General features: G+C 34.7%; 1 protein-coding gene across 1 annotated transcript in view; it reads right to left on the reverse strand.

The window, feature by feature from the left end:
- Positions 1–27,936, reverse strand: part of LOC150100919 (glutamate receptor-like) — a 94,382-nt gene that overhangs the window by 61,943 nt on the left and 4,503 nt on the right. Inside the window, exon 2 of the mRNA XM_090401936.1 lies at positions 1,009–1,074. Within this exon, the coding sequence (XP_090258062.1) occupies positions 1,009–1,074 (66 nt within the window). The remainder of the gene's footprint in view (positions 1–1,008; positions 1,075–27,936) is intronic.

A 27,936-nucleotide genomic window follows, 5' to 3' on the forward strand; every position in this document is an offset into this window, starting at 1 on the left:
TATGCTGTAGAATGCCTGTAATGAGGTAATCTTGAATTAATTATTCTTGATACCATGCTCCACCAAAAAAGCTGCGTATAAATTTATATGTATAATACAGCCAAAAAAAGAAGAGCCATCGATTATGCTATTGATGATAGTGAAATTTTTAAAGAGGGAATTTGAAACAGAAAGTGATCATCACCACCTAGTGATGAATAGAATACTAATGAGTATCCAAATCCAAAGAAAATATCGACATGACTCAGTTAAGGAAGCATTTGCCTAGGAAAAAAAAAAAGAAATTCATCGTTTGTTATATGGAATGCTAGGTCTGACTTATATTATCTCTTCTTTTCGATATCTTTGATTGCTTTGCAATGCAGATCTCTCTCCCCCCCCCCCATAGCCAGTCTGGGTGGATACCGCAAGAGCGACAGATTTTGTAGCCGCCTTATTTTTTAAGTGGATGATGTGGTGGTTTAGAAGGACGTAAAAAGAATGTGGCCCGTAGGCAAACAATCAACCAAAATTATTTTTCTCTGCCACCAAACTATGTTAACATTTCCAATAAATCTCCATTTGCCAATAAATGTCGCTTGATGTGACATTATGGAACATTGGACAAAATTTCGTTTTTTCTCTTGTGTGGACACAGAGAGGGAATATTTTTAGAATGCTGCAGCGTCAAGTACATTGTTCCCATCCACCAGTAATTTTTTTTAAAATTAAATCTTGCATTTTAATATTATGATGAATGTTCATAGCACAACATGTGAAATTAAAAGAAAAAAAATCTGAAATGGGTTTTCTGTTGATCAGTATGGCAAAAATGGCTACATTAAAATTAAAAAAAAAAAAAAAAACTCGTTATAACCAAGGTCCACTGTATAATGTAAAAGCATAGTAAGCGTAAGGCTTATGCACTGAGGACCTCACATTATAAATATAGCCTTTTTTTTTTTTTAAGACTCAAAATCTTTAACGTTTTAATATTTCTAATGGCAAAAATAAACAGTCATCACTTACCTGCGTTCAAAGAAGCAGCTAATATCACAACAATCACAAAAAAAGATAATACCATTACGAAGAAGTCTGAAATAAATAAAATAATAGAAACAATAAGCTAGTTTATACTGACTCATTCATTCATTTTTTTTCCGAATTATCACTTTTCGTTTGAATGACATATATATCTACATTTCGTATTGTATACTTGCAACTCAGTGAGGAATTATTTGGAAAATGGGATCTACCGGATCTTTTGAACCTTTTATGAAATTCTAATGCAACATAACTAATTACAAATCTCATAAAGACATGCATAACTTACGTCCAGAACAAGCTGGAGGAGACAGAGTTATAACTCTATTCTCGCATGTGAAACTCTTGTCTAGATCGATATCCTTCAGAATGCAACTACAAGAAACATCCGTTTCCGGTATAATGATTTACTGACGCCCAGAACAAAGTATAAAACTTAAAAAGAGGACATTACTCTGACTAAATATGCAATCTCAATATACAGTTTAAAGTATGACAGATTTTTTTTTTTTTTTTAAAGAAAGTCAACTCATTATTTGGGCTCTGTTTAGAAATATCCAAAATTCTGTATACTGAACGTATTGTATTATTATGATTACACTACATTTGTTATTGAATTAACATTCACTGCGATTAAGTTAGTCCATTAGCAAGCTAATATTGATTTAATGCTTCCAAACCATAAACAGCACAGTACATGAAATCTTTTTGTTTCTTTTTTTTTTCTTTTGTCTTTTTTTTGTTGTTGTTATATTTGCATTTTAGTGGAGTGAAAACGGCAGATTCGCATAATATCATTAGCTCTTTTTTCCCTCTAAATTTTATTCATCCTTTTTTATTGAGTTATGTTTTTTACAGTTCCTTTTACAATTAATAAAAGTCAAGTTACTTTAATTAGCAACCAATTTCCAACGTTCGCAAATGTTGTAAACAAAACATGTTATTACAATATTTCGTAGAAACAACTATAGGGGGAGGAGAGGGGAGGGATAATTCGTCCTCTGCACGCTTAACAACACTCAGCCTTTCTCGTTCAGACAACTCAGCTCTTTCTTTAAAAATATAGGCAAATATTTTGTTGCGGTAGAGCTTCGGTATCAACATGAATAATATGGCTTTTTCTGGTTTTAAAGTTATATATATAGTAGTGCAAGTCAAGGCATTTAATATAAACTGACTAAAAATCCGAGAATTATAACAAATTGAGATTTATTTGAAAACGCAACATGTTTCTTCGGAATTGACTTCATCAGGCGTTAAGAACATAGAAAGCTATTAAAAGACACTGAAAAAAACATTGAAACACTCTAAAGCTATCCAATTATAAAGCTATAATATTCGACTGTAAATTACAGTTATTATGAACTTGAGCTATAGTCTGTGTTAAAGTTCTATTGTTGTACACTTGTGCGTGTGTGGAACCACGCGATCTCCATTATCTGATAGTAGAGCTGAAAGAGTTAGGCAAATTATAGCTGAGATTATTGCTCATATGAAGAGGGTCCAAGGTGATTTCTTTTGACTCGACAATGCGGCGTTCTACCTCATCGTGGCAAATGTGTAGGTTTGAAGTTGTTGTCCAATTTACTTCATGTTTGCGGCTTTCGTTGTTCGTGTTTATTGAAAACAGGACATGGCCTGATAGGGCAGTAGCTTATATATATATATATATTTTTTTTTTTAAATAGATATTTAATGACTTTAAACCGAGATAAAATATTAAGTTTTAATGAAAATGATACAACTAGTTTCAGCCTTTTACAGCCCTCATCAGGTATCCGCTAAAGGTAGACTATAATAATAAAAATTGAAGTTACAAAAAACTGAGAATTACAGGCAAAAATGCAATACATAATTGACATAAAAAACGTTGTATTTTTTAAGTTGTTCTATCCAATGCGCCATTGTTTATTGCGTGCGTGCTTGTAAGTTCTCGTGAACGCCAGTATTGAACAACTGCAGCAGGCTATCAGGGATGTTGTAACTTAAATTGCTGTTCAAATGTTCAAATGGATTAAGGAGGATTTCTCTGGATTCCACAATTTACAGCCTTCATCAGGTAAAGACTACTAGTGAACTTCCTCACAATATTCGCATTTCTTTACGCTCTCTACACCCTCTTATACCACGCATTTATGGAGTTCCGAAGATCCACAAGGAAAACACCCCTCTTCGCCCAATTGTTGAAGGAATTGATGGTCCTACTTATAAGCTTTCTAAACATCTTGCAGAATACCTCAAGTGTTTCTCCAATAAATCTTCATCGTTCATCAAAAACACCACAGATTTCGTTTCTGACATCAAAAATATTTCCATCAGCGAAAATGATATCATAGCAAGTTTTGACATTATCTCATTATTTAGTAACGTCCCTAATGAGGAGGTATTAACATTACTAAGGGAAAAATTGTCTAAAAAGATATTTGCTTTATTAAAGCATTGTATTCAATCTGGCTACTTCAGATATAGGGACTTCATTGACAAACAGAACCAAGGCCTAGCAATGGGCAACCCTTTATCCCCGGTTCAAGCAAACATTTTCCTAGAAGATTTTGAAACGAAAGCCATATCGTCCTTCTCATTTAAGCCGAAACTTTGGAAGCGTTATGTTGACGACATTTCTATTATATGGAGTCACGGGCACACATCTCTCATGAATTTTCTTTATCATCTTAACAACCAGCATTCTAATATAAAATTCACTGCCGAACTAGAACGAAATAACTGCCTTCCGTTCCTGGATGTAATTCTTACACGATGCTCTGATAGATTTAAAATCTCTATATATATAAATAAAGATGAAATATTCTATAGAACTATGGAAATATGGTGGCAAGGAAGCTATTAATTTCTTAATGAATTTATTTAATCAAATTCTTTATACTGGAGTAATCCCAACTGACTGGAAAACAGGAATTATTATACCAATTCACAAAAAAGGAGACAAAAGAATATGTGAAAATTATAGACCCATAACACTCTTAAGTCATAGTTATAAACTATTCATTCGAATTATACAAAAGAGAACACAGATGCTTATAGAAAAAATCATAGAGGAAACCCAAGCAGGATTCAGGCCACATAGATCCACCATAGACCATATCTTCACCATTAATAATATAGCAGAAAAATATTGGGAATACAACCTGCCCATATACTGTTGTTTTATAGATTTTAAGCAAGCCTTTGATTTAGTTAATAGAAACAAATTGACCACTATCCTAAAAAACATAAAAATGGATTCAGATATTTTAACATTTATTACAAATTATTATGGAGGCACCAAAGCTTTTGTTAAAATGAACAGCATTAAAACCGAGGATTTTAGAGTCGAGAAAGGTGTAATGCACGGATGCCCTCTCTCACCTCAGCTCTTTATCCTCTTCCTAGAAAAAGTCTATAAAACCATAGCCGATGAACCAGGTGTAAAAATCAATGGTACCAACATTAATCACATAAAATACGCGGATGATATCATTATTTAGTAGATTCTAAACCACAGCTAGAAAAAAAACTATTAATAATTTAAATGACTCTTGTAAAACTTATGGTATGAAAACAAATCATCATAAAATAAAAATAATGAAGATAGGTAGAGAAGAAGAAAATATTTCTATAAATCTCGAAAATCATCTGCTGGAACAAGTTAATAAATATGTTTATATTGGCAATCTTATATCTTGTAACCTCAACAATATGGAAACAGTAAAACACAGGCTAAACCTAGGTTGGACCAACATGAATAAACTAAACAAAATATGGAAAAATAAAAAAATCCCAACGAGTCTAAAATTAAAATTATATAAAACAATTATTATCCCAACGGCTACTTATGCTTCAGAAGCTTGGAGATTAACTCAACAATCAATCAAGAAACTTCAAGCATTTGAAATGAAATGCCTCAGAAAAATTAATAACACCCACTGGATGGAACACAAGACTAATGATCAAGTCAGAACAGATTTAAACTTCCTAGATAATATAATAGACACAATCATTAAGCATCAACTGAGATGGTTTGGTCATATTCAGAAAATGGCCCCTCATAGCCTCCCATATTTAGCTCTGAATGGATATACAGGAAGAAAAAGACCTAGAGGCAGACCAAGAAGTACTTGGATAAAGTTGCTGAAAGAACATTCCCATCTACCCAGCTATAGAGTCATGAGTGAGATGGCTAAAGATCGCGATAAGTGGAGAACCTTTCTTCTTAGTGGACACTCAACCCATTATCAAGTGGATGAGATGAGATGAGAGATATATAGAAAACCCACTCATACTAATAGATATCTGCACTGTTAATCTCATCACTTTCCACCACAAAAGCTCGGAACTATTTCTACCTTAGGACACAGAGCACGCTCTCTTTTAAATAAACCAGATGAGCTCCAAAAAGAAATTAATCACCTTTCTCTTATCTTTAACCAAAATGGATATTCTAAAAAAACGATTAAGAAATTTCTTCTAGATCCTCCAAGGATCCAGAAATCCTTCATGATTCTGTCTAATCAGACAGAATCACATGAAGGAAAGTTTGATTTCTCTTCCCGCAAAAATCGATTTTTCCGTCCACAAAACATGCAGAACAGCAAAACACACGCAATTTGAACATAAGATACCTCTCACAATCATAGGTTTGTAAACTGAGTGTGTTCTTTTGTTGTTTCCCTTCTACAATATCTATCTGTTGATGTGTGTGTGTGTGTGTGTGTGTGTGTGTGTGTGTGTGTGTGTGTGTGTGTGTGTGTGTGTGTGTGTGTGTGTGTGTGTGTGTGTGTGTGTGTGTGTGTTTTAGGAGATTTTAGGAGAGAAAGATGGCAATATTTATCACGATATCTAGAAGGCGTATCTTAATAGAGTTGATTTTTCTTTTGAAGAAGCAATTATCTTTCCCCATCTCACCCCACCCCTTTTCCATATTCTTTAAATTCATATTGAATCCCTCAGTTGTTTTTTATTTATACTTCATATTTCATTAAGACAGACTGAAATAAAATAATGAATTATTTTCAATTTAAATAATTATAACATCTTTCACATGCAAATTTCACAAATTTTGGAAGAGAGCTTAGAACTATCAATTCACCGAAAGAAAAGAGAAAAAAATCAAAGAACTAAGTTTTTTTTTTTAAGGATAATCTAATTATTCATAAATATCTATTTTTCACAAAGTATCTACAAATTAGCACTTACATAAGAAAACAAATTCCTATAAATAAGTAAATGCATATGGAGCTTAGCCTATTCTTTGCATCAAATTGCCAGTAAAAAATACATAAAAAAATAATAAATTAAATAAAAATAAAAATATCCTCTTTGTTTGGAGAGAGAAATTATTTTTGAGCCAAAGGTTTAAAGGGCATTCTCCTCCTAGTGATAAAATACCTATTTATCAACAAAGCAAGCAAATGAAATGTGAAAGCAATTATTATTACAACATAAAGAAAGCATACTTGATTTTAGCGTGCGTTGCAAGACTTAAAACATGATCCCGAAGGACTTAAAACATGATCGGACTAGCATTTATAACATACAACTGAGATGAAAAAAAAACTTAAAAATCTTATGTACTGATTATTTCATTTTTCGTACATTGTACGCTTTATACTTTAATACTGGAGGAAAGGGATCTTTATATACTACAGTGCTATTAATCACAGCGATGTACTTAATGAAATTATTTTTGTTAACACGTTTCTAATTTGGTTAAATATTTATCTAATAAAGTGAACACAAATGTTTAGTTTCTGTCGACAATTTGAAATTCACAGGATATTTTGTTTTATAGTAGGACAATGATTTTTCACACTCAGCTCACAGGCAGATATATAGAAAAATATCAACATAAATACTATTAGCCACTTGGAAAAACGAATACACACACACAGTGATATAAATAAATTAATATATATATATATAATTTTTTCCCGTTACGTGGATGACATATTCCTTATTTGGTATAGATAATCTTCACATCTTTTTAAATCACTTAAACTGCTTCCACCCAGACATCAAGTTTACCATCGAAATTGAAGAAAATGGATCTCTGCCGTTTCTAGACATCAAACTTACTAAGATGTCTGACTCCTTAAAAATCTCGATCTTCAGAAAATCAACGCACACGGACAGATACCTGCATGCATCCTCACACCACCATCCAACACAGAAGTTAGGTATCATCTCCACTCTGCTTCATCGTGCCAGATCTGTATTGTCAAATAAGGAGGAGCTGAAAAATTAACTACAACATCTCAAAAGAACCTTCACAAATAATGGATAATACTCTTCAAAAACTATCAATAAACAACTATACCGCCGTCCTCAAAACAACACAAAGACACGGGAAACCCCAAGAGTTATATCTCTTTACCTTATATCTGCTCGTTCTCCCGGAAACTAAGAATTTTGAAAAAAAATTCATATAAAAACGTGCTTTTCCACTCTTCCTAAACTCAGGTCAATTCTAAGCCAACCAAAACAGGTTCACAACCATCTTCAGTTTCCAGGTGTATATAATAATCATATGTAACTGTGGGAAGCCATATTATGGCCAAACTGAGAAGTCCATCCTCCTACGTCTCGGAGAACATCAGGGAGACATCGCTTATAGTAGAACCAGAGCAAGTGCCTTCTCAAGCCATGTCCTGTTCTCAGTGAACACAAATAATGAAGGCCGCCAACACAAAATAGACTGGAATACAACATCAAACATTCATATATGCCACGATGAAGTAGAACGCCGCATAGTTGAATCCAAAGAAATTATCCTAGACTTTTCTCACATAAACAATAAATAGTTTGCCAGACTCACATAGTTCTGCCATCAGATACTGGAGTACTCGTGAAGTCACGCATTCGCATATGCCTAACAATAGAACTTTAGCGCGGACACTGTAGCTTCAGTTGAAACTTAATTTCAGTTCATAGTCTGTTATTGTAGAGTACAATGTTTCTTTACGATGTTTTTTGCGTTTGCTTTTAATGTTCTCACGCCTGAAGAAGTAGGCATTCCGACGAAACGTTGTGTGTTAGATTAAATTAATTTGTTTTTCTAATTCTCGGATTCAATCAGTAAATAATATGAAAATATCTACATACCGAGTCAATATAGCTGATAATCATATATATACAGGTATCCCTTGCTTAACGTGGGATTTGATTAATGCAAATTAATTGCGGCAATCCCTTGATATACGCGGCAAGAGTTTTGATTAACGCGCCTTTAACCCTGCGGAGCTCGCAGCTGATCTGACAGATACATGCAAAATGTTTAATATAAATATTCTTACACAATTCAGTGTATAGCTTGGAGGTCATGAGTTACGAGTGATATTCCGCACTGTTTTTTGCTGTCAGTTTGGTTTAACACATGTTATGTAAAGGTTTGTGATATTTGACAGTAAATTGTATCTGAGAGATATCGCGACCTCCGATGTCAGTATAGTATAGTTTAGTTGTGTTTTTTTTTTAATTCTTTGTTCAATAATTTCTAGATTGTAACTGAAAATAAATAAACCATCATTTATTACTGAAATAGAGAGCCAAAGGCTTATTTATCATACATGTCCTCTAGGAGATGTGCTTTACATTATGGAAAATACTAAGGAAAGTGATCTGGAGCTTACTACGAGTTGCCCATAAGGTTGCTTATGCTTGCATCCGCCGAAACTTTTAGTTTCTATATATTCGGCACGAAACTCATAGTTTCTATATTCGGCTATGAAATAATGTTGGATTCAATATCCACTTAATTTGTACCATCATGTATTATATTTGCAGTGTTTTTTCTTTATGTTTTATTGCTTGTTTGCCGAGGTCTGGAGAGTCATCTTGCTTGTTATCGTAGAATTTATGCCGATAAAAAAAAAAAAAACTAAAACTGTTCAAACGACTCTTGATAACTTCTTTTGATAAAAAAAAAAAAAAAAAAATTGCAGTAAATAATGTAGGTACAAGTATTTATTAAACATTTACTTTGCATTCATTTTTTATCTTTCCTAAAATAGTACCATATAAAACGAATTATTAATACAGTAATCGATCATGGACGAATTGTAATTTTTACCATTGATTATTAGATTTGATTAACGCGATTTTGATATACGCGGTAACATCGAGGGATACCTGTATATATCACACACACACATGTAGACCACAAGGTCTACAGCAAATAAATGACGCGCTTGCTGGGGTCAAAATTTATGTTTTTTTTTGTTTTGTTTTTAAATAATGGCTAGAAAAGGGTCGCAATTACTAGACTTTGGATTTTAAATAAAGTTTATTGAAATTTATGAAGACTTTACACAACAATAACAACAACAACAAAAAACATAAAGCTTAAATATTATTATGAAAAATTACATGGAAAATTCTTAGTATTGTTATAGGAGTTTATCTTTATTATTTATTTATTTATTCGTAGGTTGTTTATTTATTTTGTATGAATACATCGAATTTTGGTTTTACATTTAGATGATCCGCAACCTTTATAACGAATCACGCGTTATGGCGAATCCCAAACTATGTCACTCGTGCATACGTTCTATCCGGAATTTTGAAGTCCTAAAACACAATTTTTCATGTACGTATGACCAACGTATCCAGTCCGAATCATTAATTAACTTTGCTAAGACTTGCTTGGTATATTCAATGTCAGCTGGTCTATAAGTAGCATTACTGTAGATTTATACAGAATGGCAATTATTTAGACAGCCTACCTTACAACGGCGTACTTATGATATTCGACAACAACAAGAAATTATGCGGTTCATTAAATGAGCATCGACCTCATTTTTGCAAACACAAAACTTCGTACGTGAAAAGTTATCTCTTAATGCACTCGCTTTCTCTAAGCACGTTATACGGTTTACTGTTTCAAGACTGGCCTAAATATAGGCGTTCGAAACCAACCATCTTCGGATTAAATTATACTGTTTACCGTTTGCAAACTAAATCGCATGCTAGAAACCTATGGAGAGTTGAATTACGGCGGAAACAATGAAGGCTATAAGGTCAGTGTATTTATATCTGTCAACTGGGTCTGGCGGATCGGCCTGCTTTGTAGTATAATAAACCCGAGTTTTCGGGAGAAAAAATCTACCCACCTTCGGTTCGATAAAAAAGTTCTTATAAAAAAATCTTAGTGGCCCAGACTAAATTCGAATCAAGGTTTTCCAAACCAATAATATTCGGTTGCCAGATGAGCTACAGAGACCGCTCTTTTTGCACGGACATCGTTACTATGACGAAGAGGGGAACTGTAGTGTGTGTGTGTGTGTGTGCGCGCGCGCGCGTGATGAACCAAGAAAGAGTGTTTCTCTAACAGGCCCGTTTTCCCCACCCCACCTCACCGTGAGATTGGGTATAACTTCCTTTGTTCCTATTTTACGCTTACGCGTAAACCCACATCGTAGCATGCAGGCTTTCAAAACCAGATTCGACGAAATAGGTTGGTTAATTTGCATAGCCTCCTATGTCTGTATATTGCGTGTGTTCTTCTGCTCTTCTGCCGGTTTGTTTGTTTTACGGAATGAAAGAAATAAAAAAAAAAACGAATTTGCGGTAGGAAAAAAGCCCCTTCCACTTCCTTATGAAATTCACTTTTAGATAAAAAGTTCTAATAAATGTTCTTCACGTCTTAGAGTTTCCGAATGAGCTATGGAGGCTCTTGGATATAACTCATATAGATATTATCAACAACGGACCACTATGAAAAACCATTACTCAAGTACGCACTTTGGAAATTTATTAAAAGAACTTATAAAAAATTATTAAATTATAAAATTATTAAATTAAAATTATTTTCCGTTCATCGCAAAGAACCATAAGAAATAACTTATCCTCAAAAAAAAAAAAAAAAAAACCTAAAAAAAAAAAAAGAAAGAAACACCACCAGGATGTCAAAAGATGTAAAATAAATGGCTAAAAAATATGCGCAAAACTAAACAGCGGGAAATTGGTATACTTTGAGTAAAATAAATTGGAATTAAACTATAATGATGACAGAATAGAAGGTTAATAAAAATGATCGGAAGAAGATATGCAAGGAAATAAGCAAGTGACAGATAAATTCATTGAAGAAGACTATTTGGTTGTTGCCAAAGTGAAAATAAAGATACGCAGCAAAACTACAAGTGTTTGAAAAATTTACTGCTCAACAGAGAACATTGGAAAGATACTGCATGTGAATATGGCAAACTCAGAGCAAAGAATGAAATCATTAGTTGAGAAATGAAAGAGTAATTAAAGAAGATGAACGTTTAGTAAATTATTTAGAGTTAGCAACCTCCATTAGCGCAATCTGAAGGACAAGGGGCGCATGCCCTTCAGTTGGAAAGACCTGATTTGAATCCCATCGAGACCACGAGGAATTTTAATGAGGGTTGTATAACTGAAGATGAATTAGCCGATCTCATTTGGAGGTAGGTGGATTTTTCTCCAGAAACTGGCCCGAACCTTTAACACGTACTTGACACTGGCTTCGTAGCTTTAGATGCCCTAATTCCAGGCTATTCCCAATCAACAGCCTTCTGTTGTTGATTGAGAATAGCTGGAATCAAGTAGCTCCATGATTACCTTAGAAACTGTACGATTTCAGTTTCTGTATGAAGGTCTTAATGATACTATAACATCGTTTTTATATCGTTTTTAGTTAAGACTCTAATGATATTATAGCATATAAGTTTGTATATGTTTTTGTAATTAAGCTTTTCATTTGGACTCTAATAAGATTTTGAATTTGGATCAGGTATCACGTTTCGATTTCAATGGAACGTAATTTCCAAAATCACTGACATATTGGGAAAAAAAAAATTCTAGTCAGTGTAGTCTCTTCTTGAACAAACTCTGATAAACAATTTCTGTTGGATTAATAAATAACTACATAAATAATGTTAACATGACCTAACCATCACCTATTATGCATTACTTACAAACACAAACTACCTAAATTATTAGCGCTGTACTCTTCATTTGGGCACAAAGGTGGTATTTGCGTACTTGAAGATGCAATGTTCCGTACACTATGTGATCGAAATTATCCGGATACCCCTTCGTAGCAGCATATGGCTATATAAATCACAACCATGGCTCATACATGCATAAAAGGAAACAAACGAGATGGCAATCTTCATAGACATATATTAGTAGTAAAATGGGGTGCACTGAAGAGCTCAATGACTTTCGATGTGGCACTATCATAGGAAACAATCTTTGAAACAACTCAGTTAGGGAAATTTCTGCCATACTGCAGTTTCCGCGATCAACTGTAAGTGATGTACGATTAGAATGTGATAAGAGCAATGTGAATACCTGAGCATCAAATTTTCTTGATTAAAAACTGTATGACAACCAGAAGCTTCAGTAAAACAGGTGAGTGGGAAAATAGATTTGGCAGGGTTGTACCTATTGTCGCCATATCATTTTAGTATTTATAGTGAATATATTTGGAGAATGGCTGACCTAGACAAAGACCCAGCAGCAAGTAAGATTGGTGGCAGAAAATAAATAATTTGAGATATGCAGATGATACAACCCTCAGAGCGGAAACTAAGGAAGATCTAGAGCGGTTAATTCTGTTATTTAAGATGGAAAGTAAAAACGCCGGGATTAATTTAAACATCACCAAAACAAAATTGATGGCTTCTGGCAATTTGGATGAATTTGTAATGGAAGAAATAAAAGAAATAAAAGGGAGTTGGTTGAAAGTTATGGTTTACCTGGGGTCCAGAATAAGAAAAAAATGGTCAATGTGAAAATGAAAAAATTTATGACAAAAATTATGAAAGATACAGATGTTAGCAAGACAGAAAATTAGAATTTTTAAATCGATGATATTTCCAGTAGTGATGTAAGGATATGACAGCAGAATCATTAAGAAGAAAGACAGAAAGGGAACTGATTCATTTGAGTTGTGAAGGAGTCTATTAAGAATCCTTTGCACTGCAAGAATGACTAATAAGGTTTTAGAGAATATATAAAGACAGAATGCTCCTTGGAGGCAATGATCGCTAAACAGAATTAATGTACTTTAGGCATATTATGCGAGCAGCAGATGAATTATTGGAAAAGGCAGTTATGTTGGGGAAGATTGAGGGCATAAGAAAGAGAGGAAAATCGTTAAAGAGTTGGATGGACAATACAGGAACTTACTAACTTAAACTTACAATTGCCGAAAGAAAAGATAGGAGACCGAGTGAGATGAAGAGCCTTTGTTCGTAAGCCTATCAAGAGTCGAAAACGACTGAACTGTACATAATAACATGTTCAAAGTTTTAGCCAATTTCGAGGTTTATTTTTTCATTTCGCATGATGAGCGAAGCCCATAGTAACATTTTCAGATTAAAACTGCAAGAGAAAAACATCTTTCGACTATATAAACGATATCTGCTGTTACAACGTGCGTACTCTTCGTTTGTTTAAACACTCTCAATAAAGATGATAATAAAATTTTCTTCTCTTAAGATACCTTTGCATTTTTATCTTTGAAGAGACTAATTTTTCCATTTCATACTATTTCTGTTTTCTCTGGTACTATGATTTCATTACAATGATATCTTGAAGGAACCGTTCACCGTGATAACCATTCGCTGTACCAAGAGTTTAAGGAAAGATGTTTAAGTCAGAAGGAAGCAAGTGAGTCTTCAGTGACATCCTGCCCTTATCTTTTAGCACTTTGTTATGAGTTGTCTAACTAGTTCTTTTCAGTTTTATTGTTGCTCAAAACCCTTCAGCAATACTTCTGAATGAATTCCAGTCTTCTCGCTCTCTTTTATTGAGACACTTGAATTTATCACCTTTCAGAAAAGAGGGTCCATTATCCTTCAGTACCGCAATAAATTGAAACAATGAGGGAGTAACTGCAAAAAGAGCTAAACAGCGAGATACCCCATTATTCGGAATTTTCAGCTACATCTTTAGCAGAGGATAAGATGGTCACAGAACAGGAAGAAAGAGTTGAATTACCGAGTAATCACTTTGCCAGGATATATAATACAGATGCAGTGATTGGTGTGACAAGGACTGATGTAAGAATAAAGACAGACTAGACTAACTGGAGGTGTTTAGGATATTACAAAATCTCAATGAAAATACGGCAAACAGATTAAATGGTATATTAATCCCTATATTAGGAGAATATGCAAGAGAACTGGCAGTATCTTTGACCAGACTGTTTAAATCTTAGTACTGGAAGGATCTCGAGAGAGAGAGAGAGAGAGAGAGAGAGAGTCGAAGGTACGATAGTTCCAATACATAGGAGGAAGGAGAATCAAACAGAAGTAGCAAATTATAGAAATGCTATAATCTTAGAAGTAGTTATTGAGTTTTGGAAAAGGTTCTTGAAATCATAATTCAGGAACGGGAGGTAGGAATACAATACTTCATGAGGGAAATATAGTTTTGTTGTGAGGGGCAGGTCTTGCTATAGTATTTGACTCTCTTTCTAGAACAGGTCTTTCTCACTGGGTCTCCTACATCATTTCATGTTGGATACATGAAATGACTATACTTTGATACGGTTAGATTGCAAAGATATTTGTATGCGATTGCACGGAAATCTACTGCACAAATAGGAGAAAAGGGGGATGGGTATGACACTCTTTGGAGTTATGGCATAAGCAAATAATAAATATTTGATAATCTGACAATGGCGTGTGTTCTTATATCGGTTAGTGTCTGGTAATGGTGTGTGTTCTTCTATTTGTCTGTTTCGCAGAGGAAAAAATCCCTGCCACCTCCGTATGAGCGTGACTAGTGACACGAATAAGTATGTGGTTGATAGATAGACCACAGAGTAGTACATGGGAGCAGAATTAAGAAGGTAGGTATTTTGGAAGGCTCTTGACTTCCTCTACAGATGTTTAATGTGTACATTAATGATAATGTGGTTGATTGGGGAGAGAACGTTCGGTTGTTTGCTCATGATGGTAAATTGGGGAGGATAATAATAAATAAAAGTTATGTTGAGATCCTGCAGGGCGGGTTGAATAAACTGACACTGTAGGCAAAGGATAATGGCTATCAGTTCAATGTTGTATTGGGCTGTACTGAATAATGGCTGAAGCAACTAAAGTTACAAGGCCAGTATATTTTGCTACTAACTACGTAGGCTTGTCGCCCTACACACAGTTAGTACCTGAATTCATTTCCCACCTCCACCAGTTCAGCGTAGTAAAGTATAAAATTATGTCCTTTCCTTTCGGCTAATAATAATAAAAAAAAGATTGCAAGTCTGTATTAAGTTGGTGGGATTGCATTCCTAGATACTGATGAGACCATGGAGCTGGAAGTGACAGGAGGAATGCGAGTTGAAGTTCGGAGGACATACTACACTCAGTGACAAAATGAATAATGAAGTTATTATCCCTCTTAATAGGGCTTTGATACGACCACACCGGAAACTACTATATTTTGCGTCTATTTCTTGCAAATATGGAAGTGGTGGATAGAGAGGATTCAGAGCACGTGACCAAGATAGTGATGCGCCCATAGAATCATGTGATAATAGACTGAAGATTTGGTCAAAAAAATTGTTTTTTTTTGTTTTGTTTTTTTTTGCTTAGCAAATGGTGAATGACTGGAACGAATGATCTGGGGTGGTTTTGACAATGAGTTTTGACTCAATGGGGTATGTCAGGTCAATAATAGATTAAATATTTATTTTTCATAAAAAGAATCTAGACATATTAGTTAAAAAGAACTATCTATCGGTTACATGATCTTGTCATTTTCTTCAAGTCACTGGCATCCCAATAGTCATACACCGATCTGGGTTCGCGACTATCGATGATTTTAGGGGCATTGGCCATGGGTATGGCTAATAACTGCAGTATATCGCAATCCTGTACCCTAACATGATGTGTATTGCCTGAAATAGCGTGAGTTGCATAGTTCGATTTTTCTGAAATGCATGATTAAAATCCAGAGTATTCGTGTTGGAAAAAAAAAAAAAAAAAAAAAGAAGAAGTCTACCCATCAGGGACCAAGACTGTTGAAAGATTTGTTTTTTGATTTTTTTTATTCGGCGCCTATAATACAATGGTCTTTCTTCTGCGATCTCGCTTTAAAACTCGGTTTTTAGTTTGAATTTTCAAGCTACTGCTACATGCCTTGAAAATCACAACAAAAGTGCGATTAAGCAACAATAATTTAAAATTTTAATATTATTACTAACTAATTCATAATAACATATTGCAAAATATTTATTGATGCGTACATATTAGAAAAAGATTTCCTATTTTTTGGATTGTAGTTTGGATTCAGCATCTCGAAATACATTACGGGTACTATCAACTAAACTCGTTTATTTTAAAAGTTTTAATTAAACATTTTTTTTTTCTGAAGAGATCCAACAGGTGAAATTAATGGAAGACCCGATGTTTGAAACCCAAGATTAATGTCAAGTTTTGCTTTTGCGTTTAAAGTGAAAATGATTTTGTGATGAAAGGCTGAGGATCTCTTTTTGTATTTATCATATTTTTGGCTATATTTAAGAGAGTCTAACATAAATGAAAAAATGAAAGTGTATGTATCTTCGAAAAGATCGATCATTCTTATAATTCAAATTCTCTGATTATAATTATTAAGTTTCCGCTCGCAGAAATAATGTTTAGGAAAGGTTATTAATTAATTATTTACGAGTGCTTCACTGTATGTTACCTAGCTATTTAATATATCCAAATTCTGCTTACGTGCAACCAATAGAAGAAATTCGTCGCGTATATTTTCTTAGAGTTTTCTGAACATAAAAATGCTATATAGCTGTATTATCTGCGTATATTTATTATTATACAAGAAAATGCTGTACATGATTTTCCCATTAAGGGGTGCTACTTGTCCACAGCTTCGATTTTAGTAGCAACATGTACAGTGAACTGTTTTACAAATAAATGATCAATTTTATCTGACACTGTAGAAAAAGGCTGGCTTTCCATTATGAAGTTCTGCTGTTTTATTTAGATGAAAATTTAGCAAAAAATAAAATACGATTTTAGTAGCGGCATGCAACGGGTACAGTGAACTGCTTTGACAAATAAATGATCAATTTTATCTGACACTAGAAACACACGGTTTTACCAAATGTTGGCGTTACTAAAGATGTAAAAAAATCTCCCATAAAAAAATCAAAAATAAATAAATAAGAAAAATATGCTTTGTCCAAAAGCCAAAACGCAACCAAAATTCTGCACTCTTTATTCTTTACATCAATGATCTCTCTCTCTCTCTCACTTCAAATCCTATTCTTAGTTTTGCTGATGACGTTACTCTCTCTCCATTCGAGAAACCTTGTGGTACTCAAATGACTTCAACAGTTTGACTTCAACTTCAACAACTGACAAAAGTTTCAAGATCTTCCACAACTAATGTCTTAAACACTGATTCTCAACTGGGTGAAAACAACTTAGTGAATTTAAGTGCTATTAAAACACAGCCTTATCTTATTACCACAAGAAGATCCTACGTCACTCGCTCATTAATTTTGATACTGTTCTGATATTGTTTCAAGATCAGTTTTCCCCTCTTGGGATGATTGCACATCCAGCTTATACTGGCATAAACATCAATTTATTACATCAACAGTCATCTCCCCAGTCTCTGAAAGATTGAGTAATCTTTTTCGTTGAAAACACTACTTCTCTCCTGCTCAACTCTTAACACTTTATAAAGCTCATATCCGAACAACATTAGAAGATTATTTTCACATTTCGGATGGTGTACTCAAAACTTATCTAAGAATTTTGACAGTATACAGAAGTCTAATAGGTAGCCCCCCCCCCCTCTTTCTTACAGACTCCTTCCAGTCCTTTCCCATAGGTGCTCTCTTTCTGCATTACTTTTTTTTTTTAAAAGGTCGTTGAACTGGCCACTGCAATTCCGCCGCTTTCCTTTAATCATGTGAGAACCGAAGCAGCCACTGGTCAACCACTGGATCAAAAGTTAGACAAGATGGATATTTTCCTCAGACAAAATATTAAAAATTAAAGATACCAGGAAATTATATACTTGGTTTAATCCTTTATCCAAGTGTAAGCAAACAAAGTTTGAGCCTGGGGGAACTCGTGATAAAGGTGGTATGACTTCACATCACTTGCCTTAGTATCCCATAATGCAAAGCACATCTCCTTGTGGACACCGATGAGACCTCGATAAAGGTTGAAACCGGTCTGGGTACCTTTCCCATTAATAGTATTATACATGTCCGCAAGGAGATATGCTTTGCATTATGGAATACTAAGGCAAGTGATGTGAAGTCATACCACCTCTACCACGAGTTGCCCCAGTCCTGAAGATACTTTAGGCGTAAACTTTGTTTACACTTGGATAAAGGATTAAACCAAGTATATAATTTTTGGAATCTTTAATTTCTAGTATAACTTTTTAATATTTCGTTGTTGGAAAAAACTTCCAACAACGAAATATTAAAAAGGCGCTCATTTATAACAAATAAATAATATTATAAAAGGCTCCAATTTTTCAAACAACAACAATGATAATAATTATTATTATTTAAGATAATGTCTTAAATGAAAATCGCTCCAAATTGTTACTTTAAAATTATTTTGCCCTAGATATACCAAATAGGATTAGCTACAACTTTCTACAATGCAAATCACAAAAGTGTATTCTCCCCCCCCCCTCTAGGTGCTTCTGTTTAAACGAAGAAAGCGAAAACTTCCGACGACATTCTGATGAAAATCAAGTTAAAGCGAAATGAATCACATAATGCCGCTGTGTTGTTGTTTTGGGCTTAAGTCTATTGAAAATTTTATCTTCTGCTTCAGCTAATAAGATTTGTGGTTATTTTATAGCTAACGTGTATAAAAGTAGTACTGAAAACAGTCTAGTACCAAATGATTCTTCGATATTTCAGTCAAGTATGCATTTATAAGTTTTTTTTTAAATTAACGTAAATCCTATCCACAAGGGTTGTAAGCTTATCATACATTACTACCATAAATGATTACATAATCTGAAAACCCTACTATAGAAAGTAAATACTGAATTTTTTTCTCGAGCCGCGTCAGGCTTCCAAAAAGAAGCCGTGTTAATCTCACACAAGGGGAGGGGGGGACTGAAAGTCATATACTATTTGAAGACATTCACAAACATTCATGTCTGCAATGAGATTCGAACTACAACTTCTTGGTTGGGGAGCGGAAGCATACTCTACTCGCCCAATCAAACTAGAAGAATTAAAGGAGAAGAAATGAAACTGAATTAACAGAATTGAGGAGGACAAAGCTGAATTATTATAATTCTCTCTATTAATTTAAGAATTATATATATATACATAAAATATGACTTAAGAATATATGATTTTTGGTTTACTTAATTTAAAACTGTGTAACATACACTCTGTTCAAATAAAAACAGAAAAACTTTGTCAACAGTTTAGGCATGTAGCTAAGACAATTAACTAAAATTTCAAACACATAAAGAGAAAAATACGATATGATTAACATAGTTATTTTTTTCGTGATTTCTTTTCTATCCTTGTGCAGTAAAGTGGAGTAGAGAAACAGTTTGTTGAGAAACTTCGTGTTATGCATAGGGACGATCCCATGCAAGATGAAAAAAAAAAAAAAAAGCGTTATTTAAGATTGTTAGATCAAATCATTTGGAATTTGAAATTCATCTAGAAAACATAAAGACTTAGCGTTTCACTTTTTCCATTTATGAATTTTCGTTGTTCAATCCATTCGAATGTTTTCCGTTTTTTTTTTTTTTTTTTTTTTTTTGCTGTTTCAGGTCTCTAATAAACCAGGTGGTAGTATTTCACTGAGTGATGAAAGACATCTACCACCTAGATATAAAGTTTCAGTTAGCAAGGATTTGAGATCTAGATTTTTTTCTACAAGAGTGGTGAATAAGTGGATTGGGTTTTCTAAGGTCGTTGTCAGGTCTTCGTCGGTGAATCAGTTTAAGAAGAGATATGATAGGTGCTGTGTTAATAATGGTTAGTAACCAGCACCACTTTTCATAACAGATCTCTAATATACTGACTGCAAAAGATAGATATTTAGTATACGTAATCTGGATTTTATGGCGGAATGGCAAAGAAATCCTTTAAGAGTGAAATTGAGTTAAAGCGAGTCTTTAAAGCAAAGACTCATAAACTTCCATCTCTCAACCATTTCCGTCTACGGAAATGGTTGAGAGATGGAAGCTTAATCAAGAACACAAAGCAATTAAAAGAATACAAAAAAAAAAAGAAGAAGAAGAAGCCCTTTCTTTATAAAATAATGGCATTTTTAAACATCGTATCATAAATAATGAAAGTTAAATGTATACTTAATAATGCAAAACTTCTTATATATCCATTAAGTTTTAATTCTAAAAATTATAAGCATCGTTTTCATCCACCAAATTCAATGTTTCTTGTTAGGCTACAAATAATACTAATCCTTTCTTTCTCTAATCATCAGAAGCAAAAATGATCGATTCAGAAATAAAAAGTTTACATTTGCTCCTGAACGTTTCGGTCTATGCACTTATGTTTCAAAGCAGTGGTTTACAAAACTATGAGACTTCTCTCCTGCTCTTGGTACGTACCACAGTTCATACTGGCGCGCGTAATGTACAGATTATTATTATAGTTGTTAACGGTATCTCCATGGGGTCCAAAGACTCATCGAGAGAGGCCTAGAAACACTGTTCACAATATATCTAGCATACCTCCCACAATGTAACCAAATACACCATGGGAGTAAGAAACTAACCATTATTAACACAGCGCCTATCATGTCTCTTCTTCAACTGATTCACCGACGAATATCTCACAACGAACTCAGGAAACCCAATCCACTCATTCACCACCCTTGTAGAAAAAAAATCTAGATCTAAAATCCTTGCTAACTGAAACTTTACATCTAGGTGGTAGATGTCTTTCATCACTCAGTGAAATACCACCACCTTGTTTAATAGAGACCTGAAATGGCTGCAGCCATATTTGATCGCTAGGCAAGGGTTCTGGTTTCTGTCGCCCCACAAGTCTTCCCACATGCAGTGAGAGTGACATCCTCAATGACATACTAACCTCATTGTAGGGAGACAGGACCCTCCCATATTCGAGGGTATAGCAGTAAAACGGTTCCGCAGGTCAGCCGCTGTATGGTATACGGGACCAAACCGGCTAGTAACGAATCTGGAAGCTTTCCGATCAGCCAGTGTCAAATCCTGCGGCCACGTATTTTGCCAGTTCGTGACTGGAGGGAAACCAAAAAATAGTTAAAAATAATAATAAAAAACATCAAAAATCCAATCGAACAACCCACCAACATTTATTCTTACAAAAAAATAAATAAATAAAATAATCATTTCCACATCCACTTCACTAACATCCGTTGGTCTAACAGCAATATAAACGAAGTGTACTACTACCTGCAGTCATCTAAAACAGAAGTAATATTCCTATCAGAACCATAACTGGCAACCTCAACAGCCGCTATTCACCTCAGCTGCCCAAATTACACATTACACAGCTCTTTCCGCGATAAGGGTGGCACTGTGCATACACCAGAGACTCCACATCCTTGAATCTCCACTGTTTGATCTGCTTTGGCTCAAAATTTCTCTAAATAACCAATCTGCCCGTTTCATAAGCTCTCTATCACTCTCCAAATTTCGTCAGCCACTCTAACCTCTTCGACTCTCTCTCTCTCTCTCTCTCTCTCTCTCTCTCTCTCTCTCTCTAAAGCTCGAATTTCTGCAATCGAAATACCCCAAAAGTGAGGTAATCCATCTTGAGGACTTCGATGTCCACAACTTCCATTGACTCCCGTTCTTCAGTTTCACCGACCAAGCAGTCAGGGATGCTGAGGTATTTGCCGTCAGCATTGATCTATCTCAGATCATCAATCTTTCTACCAGAATACCAGACAACCTCCCCCCCCCCTGAAATTTTCCAACATACACTTGACCTCTTCCTAACAAGTTCTCCTTCCAGTTCTCTTCTTGGTATCTCAGATCACATCATACAAGTCTCTTTTGCCACAGAACAACCTTCACCCACCAGTTCACAGTCCCATATCCTGCCACTACAAGGATGCCAAGTGGAAGGACCTCCGTGACTTCTATTCCTCCTTCCCATGGTCTGATTACTTCGGTTCTCCTGATCCAAACACCTGCTCAGACCGAAAAAAAAAAGGAATCATCCTCACAGGAATGAATGCTTTCATTCCTTATTCCACTTCAAATTTTCAGCCATCATCCAAGGCTTGATTCTCAAAAAAGTGTGCCGATGCTGTAAAAGAAAAAACCTCTGCTTACCACGAATGGCTCAAGACAAAACTCCAGCTGCTCACTCTGCCTATACTGCAGCTCGCAACCATTGTAAAAGAATAATCCCAAGTCAAACTTTGAAAGGGCCATATTCTGCAAACTCGCCACTTGGTCCCTTGCCAAAGCCATTTAGCCTTGGAAAGGGACCAGAAATCCGAAATAAGGGCAAAGAAATCCGAAGAATCCTCAATAAACTGAACATAAACAAAGCATAGCATCTGGTGCTTATGATATCCCACTTGTGTTAAAAATTGTGCCCAACAACTAACACCTATCCTGTATCACCTCTTCAACCTATCCTATTCAACTGGCATCTACCCTACAACATGGAATGACGTCCATAATCTAACCCATCCCAAAGAAAGGTGATAAAAGTCAATCAACGAATTACGAGTACTGTCCAATTGCTCTCACTTCTGTTCTCTGTAAAATTATGGAGAAGATAATCAAAATCCAACTCTTGAACCATTTAGAGTCATAATCAGTGACCAGCAGTATGGATTCTGCCACTCGCGATCTACAGCTGATCTTGCTTTCACCATCCACAGCTCGTGTGGTTGGTTTCATTCATGTGGTTGCCCTTAACATTTCAAAGGTATCGGATTTGACACATGGGGCCTACTTAACAAACTGCCATCCTATAGTCTGCCTTCCTCACTCTGCAATTGGATCGCCAACTTTCTCACTTGTCACTCAGTACGTGTCACGGTGTAGGCTTACTCTGCTCAGATTTCTCCACCAACGCATAGTACCCTAGGGTTCTGTTCTTTCACCGATTTTCTCCCTCTTGTACATAACTGCTCTCTCAGACTTCCAATCCTATCCATAACTTTTCCGATGACACTACACTACATTCCTCCTTTTCATTCGACAAACCTTGTAGTGCTCAAATATTAGAATCTTCAAGATCTACGATGACCAGTGACCTTAACTCAGATCTCTTAACTATATCCCAATGGACCTTGTAGACTTCAGTGCTATCAAAACTCAGGCCTGTCTGATCTCTCTCAAGAAAGAGTTCACACCCCTCCCCCTTACCTTCATTAATACTGAGATATCCAAGCACGATCAGATTTCTGTACTCGCACTGACTTGCAACTCAGATCTTTCCTGGCACAACCACATTTCAACTATAGCTTCCGCAGCCGCCAAAAAACTTGGTGTACGTTTTCATTCATGACACTACTTCACACCTGCTACCTTTATACAAAGCTCAAATTCGCCCGCCCATGGAATATTGCTCCCATATTAGGAGTGGAGCATCAAAATACTCTGAGACATCAAAAGAACTGAGTGAAGAGGTGGATGGAGAACAAGAATTTAAAACTGGTACGGAAGTTCGACGACGAAAGAAGACACGACAATTTGACTACGAGCATCATGAAGAAACGCCACAAACGCCAGAAGATAAATTTAGAGTGAATGCGTTTTATACACTTCTAGACGTTGCAATGTGTTCGTTAATAGAACGTTTTGAACAACTAAAAACATATTATGATAATTTCAATTTCTTTTATAGATTACTACAAATTAATAACGAAGATTTACAAAAAAAATTGTGACGATTTAAAGATTCTCTTGAAGGACTGCGACAATAAAGACGTAAATGCAATAGAACTATATGACGAGTTATGTACTTTCCAGGATATTTTTCGAAAGGATAATTTAAATATTCAAAAGCCCTTTCGATATTCTTATTTTTATTGTGTCCAATAATTTATCTTTCCCTAACTTTGCTTTAAGAATACTATTAACCTTACCTGTTAGTGTAGCGAGCGGTGAACGTTCCTTTTCCAAGTTGAAATTGATTAAAACCTACTTAAGAACAAGTATGTCACAAAAAAGGCTTGTTAGTTTGGCGTTAATAGCTATTAAAAATGATATATGTGCGAAATTAAACGTCAAGACCATTATTTCTAATTTTGTGAATATGAAATCAAAAACCTCGAAATTTTAATAAAAAAAATTTCAAGTATATTTATGTAATTTAATTTATTTTCTGTTATTCTGTAAAGATGTCATTTTTTGAATACTTATATTAACTGTTCTAATTATTTCTGAATTCTTTTCTTATTTTCTCATCTATTTTGAGTTTCTTTTATTTTTCTAAAAGATAGTTCCACTTATAAAAATTATTAAAAATTTTTTACAAGTTACTAAGAATTAATAACTTATAAACTGCAAGAATTTTTTAAACTTTAGTTCAAATAAATTTTAACTTTAATTAAAATTCATTTTAATTTTCTTAGCGATTCGGGTCGGTGAGAAGGCTATAATCCCTGTATCATTATATTCAGCGATTAAAGTGAAGTGGCTTTATCAAAATTTGCTTTAACTTTTGAGAATTTTTTGAATATTCTGGTTTTTAACGATTATCCTGCCTAGCCAACATCCCCGGTTCGTTACATTTAGCGAACCAACGTGGCTGTTCCGTCAAAATTTATTTAAGAAACTTCAAATAATTAAAATTTTTATTATCGTAAAAGAACCATACACGCCCGGATTGTTACAGGAGCGCTTAGATAGAAATTGCATGCGGTCGGCAAAGACCCTAGCGCCGGCTCTGCTCACAACTATTATATTATTCGAAATGCGGGACGTATAATGTTTTCTGCATTAATCTTCTTTGTATATATTTATACAGAATTCTGAAATGTATTTATTTATGAATGCATTTTATATAAATGAAGTGCTTATTGTAATAATTATTTGTAAAACTTTTCGTAAAGAGAGAGCTAGTACACAATATACATTCCAATTTCGAAGGAAGTGATCATTTTCTAAGTGGCCAAAAACAAACGAATGTGCAAGAATTATAAAACCAGAGGAAAATTCATGTAAAAAACTTTACCTCCGGTTTTATAATTCTTTTCAATATGCCAACTCACGGTATTTCATTATTGAAACGAATGTGCATGAGAGGCGAAATTGAAATTTTTGTGGCGACCTACATGCAAAACTTAATCTGACAACGAGTTGGCTAGCTATTATACTATACTCGAAAACAATTAAACACGTCGGCAGATAATGAAAAGCAAACTACATGGCTGGCCTTATGTCTCTATCGAGATCAAGTATTTTGCCTTTCATTTACCTCTCAATCAGTGGCGTAACTACTACGTCTTTTGAGACTTCCGCTTTAAGAAATTTTTAGTAATCTGAAAAACTGAGAAATTTTCTTGGTCCACTAAGGGCTTTTTTTAGTCTCTTAAAACTTTTGGATCCTGTATTGCGGGATTTCGCTATTGTAGTTACGCCTCTGCCTTCAGTGTCGCGTTTACACAAATAAACTTTGCAGACAAGTGCATTTACCTTATTAGTCCGTTGTCTTCTCTAACTTGAATATATGTCAATGGAGAGTAAAAACATTACAGCCCTTGAAAACTTCATGGAAACTGTTATGTTGCGTATTTGTGCAAAATGAAATTGTTTAGCCAGCCTGCAGTGCGTGCGCGCAAGATTACTATAAATATTCTGATGCTGCCTTACGGAATTTCAGGTATACATAATAACGATGGTTATTATATAGTTTTTATAATTGATTTTAGAATTATTAAATAATTCCAGGGACTTTCGTTTTCCTTCTACTTTGTGCAATCTGTCGAACGCGCTTGCGCACGCACAGAATCAAGCGAATTTGTTTGTTTGGAGGCAATACAAACGTTGATACAATTACTCATGCTTTTACTTCAGTTTGAGAACAGCATGTCTACTGTTCCATTAACTCTTATGTTTTGATTTAACAAATTAAAGCATGCGCAATTCTCTTATAAATAAAAAGCAACTATAAGTAATTTATAATCACTTTTAAAATTTTAAAACTATGGTTTGAATTTGTTCTCTGCTGTTAAATTCTTAAGCGGCGAGGTAACGTTTTCCGCTAGAGGTCGTTGTCTGGCAGCGTGTTTAGTTAGGTAACAGGTGTTTACATTCTAACCGTGCTTAAAATATCTGACTTCCAGTTGAAACATAGTGTCATACAATTATTAAGTTCATCATTTTAAATGACTGCAGTACATTCCTTCAGATTAATTTATTTCAATCTAAGTTAATTTAGTGGAGTAGAGTAGAGTGTACTCCCGCGATGAGTCCTTGGACTCCATGGAGGTGTCACGTAATAATAATAATATAAGAAGGAAATGTAGATGCAGAAAGAGAGGAACAGTACGTAAAGATGGGGTATATACCTAAAAAATAGTCTTTTGTGCAGAATCAGCTGCTTTTAGTAGCATAGCATTTTCTTATATGTTTATACAGTGTTTACACTTCGTGTGTGCAGTTATGCCTATTTCTTGATCCTTAAGAGACACGTATTCTCAGTGATCAATAAAGCCGCGATGAAAGAGTTTGAGACAGATCTGTCACTGAATTACTCACGAAATGAAAATTTCATTGGTACAAATATACCGAGCAACGTATTCAACGAGGAATATAAGATTTCCAAACTAGTTGTCTGAAAAGAAGCACCAAAGTGTTTCGTGATCAGTTATAACGATAAAAAAAAAAAAGAATAAATTTGAAATAGAAGAGAGAACTATTTTGTTGCTACCATTTATTTATAATAACAAATATAGACAAAAACGACTTTGGAGGCAACCGAATTCTCTCTCTCTCTCTCTCTCTCTCTCTCTCTCTCTCTCTCTCTCTCTCTGTGTGTGTGTGTGTGTGTGTGTGTGTGTGTGTGTAAACTATCTGACCAGAAAATTAACACGTACCCTAACAACCTGGTGGCGTTCTCATGCTTAGATAGACGTGACATTAATTCTGTTAGTGTCTAACAGCCATTTGGACTAATTTGAAGCGGCTCTTGTATGTTTACTATTACAGAGTTCTGATGAAAACATTGCATACGCGCTTGTATTTCACACTGCAATACACCAAAATGTTTTCTGTACCTTTCAGATCTGGGGATGAAGTGGGGGATCATTCTGTTGGGAACCGTAGAAAAGTAGTTGGAAGAATGACAGGATATTGCGCCCCTCGACTGGAAAAGACGATTCTTTTGTCTCTATTACTTCTAATATCATTAGTTATTCTAAATTTATTTCATTATACCTTGACTTTCCTCATCTCCAACTTTGTAAATAGTGACGTTATCGTCGAAGATTTTAATATTCAGAAAGTACGAGTGGCTTCGTTTCAAACTACATTTATTTGGCAGATCGAGTTGGTGAAGCATTTCTTATCACCAGCAATCTCATGCAGTTGTTCAGGAATACCATATACAGTAATCCTATTGGGGATTTTTTCATTCATAATAGACACTAACTATAACGTAGATATTGTTTATCATTTCTTCACGACAATGAAAGTGATTTCTTCTCCAATGCAGCAATGTTCGTACATCTTCTCCCCATTTCGTTTTGCATTTTAAGATATCAATGAATTGTGTGTACAATCTTATATAAACATGGTACAAAAAATTTGATTGTTTCGGTAATACAAATGTTAACATTACAAGATCGCTCAGAAAATTAATTTTCTGACACTCTTGAAGGTGTCGCGTAATAGGAATAAACCATCACGTATATCTGATCGACCTAAACAGCGATGGGTAAAGCAACTCCAAAAGTTTGTGTTTTCGCCGTTGCATAACGAATGGTAACCATTCGAAATATTATAGGCGAAGCACTG

The sequence above is a fragment of the Typopeltis vanoorti genome, chromosome 12 (genome assembly GCF_054136105.1).
Source record: "Typopeltis vanoorti isolate ZY-2024b chromosome 12, IOZ_Tvanoo_1.0, whole genome shotgun sequence".
Taxonomy (NCBI): Eukaryota; Metazoa; Arthropoda; class Arachnida; order Uropygi; family Thelyphonidae; genus Typopeltis; species Typopeltis vanoorti.